The sequence below is a fragment of the Lactuca sativa genome, chromosome 2, assembly GCF_002870075.4.
Source record: "Lactuca sativa cultivar Salinas chromosome 2, Lsat_Salinas_v11, whole genome shotgun sequence".
In the NCBI taxonomy this organism is placed as follows: domain Eukaryota; kingdom Viridiplantae; phylum Streptophyta; class Magnoliopsida; order Asterales; family Asteraceae; genus Lactuca; species Lactuca sativa.
Genome location: NC_056624.2, coordinates 84532249 through 84538667, shown reverse-complemented (window position 1 = coordinate 84538667; position 6419 = coordinate 84532249). Strand labels below are relative to the sequence as shown.

At 36.6% G+C, this 6419-nt stretch overlaps 1 protein-coding gene across 1 annotated transcript; it reads right to left on the bottom strand.

Annotated features, from left to right (window-relative positions):
* Positions 1–4171: 4171 nt before the first annotated feature.
* LOC111893423 (uncharacterized) lies at positions 4172–5149 on the bottom strand. The gene is made up of 4 exons (XM_023889481.1): positions 4987–5149; positions 4552–4872; positions 4429–4497; positions 4172–4320 (listed from the first exon to the last, which is right to left on the bottom strand). The coding sequence occupies exons 1-4, from the start codon at positions 5147–5149 to the stop codon at positions 4172–4174; spliced, it is 702 nt and encodes a 233-aa protein (XP_023745249.1).
* Between the last annotated feature and the right edge of the window lie 1270 nt (positions 5150–6419).

Sequence of the window (6419 nt, the reverse complement as noted above, 5' to 3'; positions counted from 1 at the left end):
TCTTTATTTTGTAACTTATGGAATTAATTAAGGTTACACATTTTGTTACCTAATGAAGTGACTCTTGAACCTCCATAACTTGAGGACAAGACTCTTCATTTTTGTAACCATTGCCAACTTTTATGAGTTTTATGAAACTTAAATGTGACTTTTCATATAATTTGAGGACAAGTTACAAAAACACATTTTAGAATCAACTCTTAGATTAAAATGGATTGAAAAAAAATATTCAATTAACTTATATATTAATCTAAGCAACTCATAAGAACAAAGATAATTCACATCAAACTTTTTCATGTAATTAGCATAATTTTTAAACTAATACAAAACATGAATCTATTGACAATTATCTTTGAAATTGGATTAGCATGAACATTACCACATCAAAAACAAGTTTATAAGGTTAAAAACAGCTTAGGATAATGTTCCTAGTCCAATTCCAGCCAAAACAGCAAGCTGTCAGCACCCAAAACTCGTCGAGTTCCTTGAGAAACTCGTCGAGTTCATGCCCAACATGAAGAACTCGTCGAGTTTTTGGCATAAACTCATCAAGTTTTATGTTCTGGACAGATTCAACTTTGAAAAAACACATTTGCATCAAGTATAAGAGTAAGCAAACCTAGTCTCTGATACCACTGTTGGGTTTTAAGCATTCTAACACTCCTAAGTGTACATGCAGCCCTAAATACCTTGGATCTATGTTTTCTCTATTATACATGCAAATATGAACTTTCCAAGGTATTCATCCTAACTAGCATAATAACATTGATCCAAATGAATATATCAAGTTAGAATTACATACCTCTTTGATGTAGATTGTCTTCATGAAGCTTGAGTGCCTAGTGCCCCAAGTGTGACACCTCAAATGGTTCACACAGCACCAAATACACTTGGAATGACTTGAGAGAACTTTACACTTCATGAAAATCGGCTAGCCCTTTCTATTACCCATAGTGGCCGATTTCTTGATCCATGGGATTCTTTTATATGGTGGCTATTAGGGTTACACCATGTAACTCATAACTTTACCCGTTCCTTATGCTCCATGGATTTTAACCTCCATGGAGTATCTATGGGTCACCCCATGGACTTAGTCCAACATAAGGAATCTTGGATCACAAGCCCACATATATAAGAATGAATGATTTACACAATCAACCCATATATTTAATTAGTCTCCTTTTGATCACTTAATTAATTCCAAATTAATTCTTGATCAATACTAATTAAATAACCTTATTAATATATTAGAACTTATAATATATTAACAAACCTTAAGTGTTATTTCTCTCATTATAGTCTATCCAAATGCATGATGACATGCAACCCAAATGGACCCTGTCGGGTCGGGTCAAGTCTCACCAATTATAGTTATGGACTTAGACATTAATCCAACAACTTTCATCAACAAAACAAACCCGATTAACCCTTCCCGTTGTCCTCACTTTACGTCCCTAAAACATCTAACACAAGGGACCTAGACTAAGGACTTTCATCGGGGTGACAGTACATGCTTCAGGGATTACTCGGCAATATATGTCAATAAGGCAACCATGTGGGGGATGGAGTACTTCTGGTGAGCACACAGTTCAAATAAACACAAAGTTCAAATAAACACCTACAGGTTGCGAGCCTGCTAGCCTTCCACTAGACTGTCTTGAATAGTTCGTGGTCGTCATCTATACTTCGTTAGATGACTGGATCATCAATGACATCTATAACGAGGCCTCTCATTATTTTATTTGGTCACACATCAACTAATACATCTACCCATGTTTTACCCAACACATTTTGTAAATATAAAATACATATACAGTTTAAACTTTTAAAACGTGTATAAAAATCTTTCACGCAGCATAGACAGCAAGTATTCAGATAATATGCACACATAGCATGTAATTTATATCAAATACTTCATATCTATGTGTAAGATGAAAGTAACTATGCACTCACCTGAAAGGTGGTGACTCGGCACTCGGACAGCGCTTCGTTACTCTCAAAACAATTCTCCTCGACGAAAACCTTGTATAAATATCACTAGGGTTCAGTCTAACGATAACCGCGACTAATTAATAGTCTGGCTATTATTACTATTTTATAAGCGCGAAACAATATTTTTCACCCACTATATACAGACGAGGCCCGACAAGGAACACCAGAGGGCAGGATCATTTCGGGATAAAAGCACTTATGAATCCAGCAACCCAAGCAGCCCTCCAAACCAGAACCCCCATACCGCGAGTGGTTAAAAAGATATTATAACGACACTTAAATTACCCATAATAATAGCCTAAATAATTATTCTAAGGTCCTAATAACATTACTATAATTATTTAAAAGCTACATTAAAAATATCGTAGGCATAGCTCACTTACAGCGGGTTTTAAAGAAAACCGGGTTTTATTTTGAGCAGCGTTTCGAAACCGAAAGACCCTTTTTCTCGGGACTCCGGAAGCCTCGGGGCTTCCTTTGGGTGCTAGGCGTTTCACCTAGGCTTAGGGAGGGATTAGGAGTGGTAGAGAGAGAAAGTAGTGAGAGAAAGAATGAGAGAAGGTGTGAAATTTTCGAAAGAATTCGCATGCTATTTATAGGAGGCGACGCCTCGCAGGAACGTTGGGCGTTCAGCAGCTACGCGCTGCGTAGTTCCGGATAAGGCAACAGGTGGATCCAGCTGGCTCGCACTCGGTCTCGGATGGATAAGATGCGAGGGAACGATTCGCGTTCCCACTTCGGACGCAGGGCGTAGCGAGGGGCTACGTGTCGCAATTCGGAGCGATGCCTGATCCGCGATGGAGGGTCCAAATGTTGCCACGTCATCGATCCGTGCCCCAGCTTCCCAAATCCAAATGCAACCTTTAAAAATTCATAACTTCCGCATACGAGCTCCGTTTTCGACGTTCTTTATATTCACGCGAAGGCGGGAACGTACTCTACAACTTTCGTTTAGACTTCGTTGGCTATTTTTGATGTTATTTTAAAAGCTATATTATTAACAGGCCGGGACAGGATTGGTCCGTTAAATTCTCATAACTTCTTCATCCGACGTCCGTTTTCGTCCATTTTTTTCTCGTTACGCTACTTTTAACGAGATATTCGATTCTCATTTAGGTTGTGTCAGCTAAAAACCGCTTGATCCAATATTCGAATTTCAGGTTGTACACTGCTAAGCCGAAACTTCGAAAAATCATAACTTCCTCATACAAAGTCAGATTTGGGTGTTCATTTTATTGACGCTCTCGGTTTAACGTATTCTACGACTTTCGTTCAGGTCGCTAAGACTAAACCTATCTCTATCGTAAATTCACTATTTACACTTCCCGCTATTGTGTCGGTTCCGTCGCGAAACTTCAACGGTTCATAACTTCTTCGTTATAACTCGGATTTGGGCGTTCTTTATATCCCCAGAATGCTTGTTTAGACCACTACAACTTTATGTAAAGATATCGGGCTTATATCACACTTCAATTTTGACGTTTATTTTTATTCTTTATTTATTAAATATTTATAAATACATAATAAGCATATAAATTCACATAATTCACATAATACTCAAATATTTCATCTTTATTACTTCCAAAAGAGTTACAATAGTTGACCTAGACTATTACATTGTCTAAAATGCTTAGCCCCGAAACCCGGGCGTTACACCCCCATTCCTAATTCTTTTCATAACAAAGAATGAGGGAGAACATGTTTTCATGCATTTTACCTAAACCTTTTAGTATTGAAGACCAAACACCACCACCTTTCGGCTCAAGCATAGTGAGTCCTAGACCTCCATGAATCCATTAATACTCCTTATAACCTTAACCCAAATAGGGGTTTGATCAGTATAAAAACGCCCACTCCATTTTTTTAGTAAGGCTCCATTAAGAGCCTTTAAGCTTCCAAAACCAAAACCACCTTTTTTCTTTTGAGTTTAAAGCAATTTCCCACTTAATCCAATATATTTTCCTATCTGCTTCTTTTCCTCCAAAAAAAAACTCTCAACAATTCTAAAAAATTACAAATTGCTTTAGGCATCTTAAAAAGAGACATGTAATATATACCTAGGCTACCCATAACCGAATTAATCAAAGTCAGCCTTCCACCAACATAAAGTAATTTAACTTTCCAATTCTCGAATCATTTCATTAATTTTTAACAACTACCTCCTAATTACCAATACACCCTATGTTTTTCCCACTGCCACTCCAAGGTAAGAAAACGACATTTGAGCAGCCGAGTAACCTGTAAGCACAACCAACTCTTCCACATCATGCAATGTCGAACCCACACCATACAAATTTGAATTATGTAAATTAATTCTTAACCCAGACACTAAGTAAATACATAAAAGAATAGTTACCAGATTTGTAAGATTCCCCCATTCCATTCTACCATAAATATTGTGTCATCTACGTAAAAAAAGATGCGGCAGGTTATAACCCTTGTCATCAACATTCGCACCTTGGTAAATACTATCACCAGTAGCCTTCTCCATCACATCATGCAAGCCTTCCATAGATATAATAAATAAAAATGGTGACACAGGTTCACCCTAACCCAAACCTCTCTTCAATTTAAATTCCTTTGTAGGAATTGCATTTAAAAGAACAGAAGCACAAGAAGACTCTAGACAAGTAAGAATCCATCTAAGACATTTATGATAAAATCCCATATACTCCATAATATTCAATAAATAATGCCAACTCACATAATCATAAGCCTTATCAAATTCCACCTTTAACACCATTAACTTCTTTTTCTTTCTTTTGAACCAATCTATAACTTCATTCACCAAGAACGGACCATCAAGAATTTGCCTACCTTTCACAAAAGCAGACTGCTCTAGGCTAACAAGATCATCAATAATACTAGCCAATATGTTCGCTAAAATTTAAGCAATAATTTTATATTGCACACCAACTAGACTTACTGGCCTATAGTCTTTGATACATGTTGGAGAATCAACTTTCGGGATGAATGTAATGAATGAGGAATTACATCCATCAGGTATAGAACCAATTTGAAAGAACTCATCTACAAAACCACATACATCATCTTTCATAATTTCCCAATACTTTTTTATAAATCGAAAAGAGAAACCATCCGGCCCCAGCGCGCGATCATTACAGCACGACCAAACAGCATATTTAATTTCCTCCATAAAAAAAATCGAGAAGACAAAAACTCACTCTGATCTGACCGCACTCTTCTTAACCGAGAAGTAGGATGAAACATCATGGCACATGTAAAATCTTAAAAATTTTCTTCATAAAACCTAAGAAGTTGATCTTTGACCTGTTTTGGATTATTAGCCCATGAACCATCCAACATAAGCCCCGAAATCTTCAACTTTCTTCTTTTTATTTTGAGAGTGGAATGAAAAAAATTTGTGTTCTCATTTCCCTCTAGCCCCCACTCAATCTTCAGTTTTTGAGCAGCAACCATACCTTCAATGTTATCCAAATCAGCTAACTTCTTGAATATGTCAATCCTACCAGCAACCAATTCAATATCACCAAGACTTCCATCCAATAGCCTATTAATATCATCAAGTATAGTCATGAATTCTCTTTTCTCACCACGATTATGAATGACTACATTATTATGCCACACTTTAAACCTCTCTTTCACATAGTTTAATTTGTTTTGAAAGTAATAAACTTGTTAGAATTTTCTCCTTGCATGAAATTTTTCCAAGCATCTACCACCATATCATTAAATCCCTCAATCATGAACCAAGAGTGAAAGAGTTTAAAAGGTGTTGGCCCATAGTCAACTAATTTATTTTTAAGAAAAATTGGGCTATGATCCGACCATGTCTGAGGAAGAACCAAACCTATCATATTAGTAAAAGTTGTATCCACCACACCATTAGTAACAAGAAATCGATTGAGTTTTTCCATTTTTGAGCATTAAAGATCCACCTTAGTAAACCTTTCCCCCTATAGGCAGCGCCATCAAATCCATATCTAAAATAAAATTATTAAAGTCTTCGGCCTCGTATCTACAGAAAGTTCTTCCACTTCGCTCCTGAGCAGTCGAGACTACATTAAAGTCTCAAAAATGAACGAATTCTCCAACATGTGGTCGCATAAACAAAGCTATACAACCTCACACCTAATTCTTACTATGTCTATCCTGAGGAGCATAAACATTAAAAAGGAAGCATTTAACACCTAATTCTTACAGTTGGATCTTATCCTAACTTCTTTTTCCTTAGTTTTGACATATGTCATTTATTAAACGAAGCACAAGAAATTTTTGGTTTACCATAAGAAGCAGATTTAGACTGTATGGGAGAATGAAATATCTCATATCTCCCTCATCCCTATTCTTTGGCCCTTGCACTTCATTTTATTTACAAAATATCTAATTTAATTCTCCATTATTACCCTCGACATGCCCCTCACATTCACCAATACGAACGACAT

Excerpts from the sequence above, each read along its gene's own strand:
- LOC111893423 (XM_023889481.1), bottom strand. The coding sequence starts at position 5,149 with ATGGAGGAAATTAAATATGCTGTTTGGTCGTGCTGTAATGATCGCGCG. Across the intron at positions 4,873-4,986 it reads TGGTTCTATACCTGATGGAT|CGAACATATTGGCTAGTATT; the intron begins GTAATTCCTCAT and ends CTTAAATTTTAG. Across the intron at positions 4,498-4,551 it reads GGAATTTAAATTGAAGAGAG|GCTTGCATGATGTGATGGAG; the intron begins GTTTGGGTTAGG and ends TATCTATGGAAG.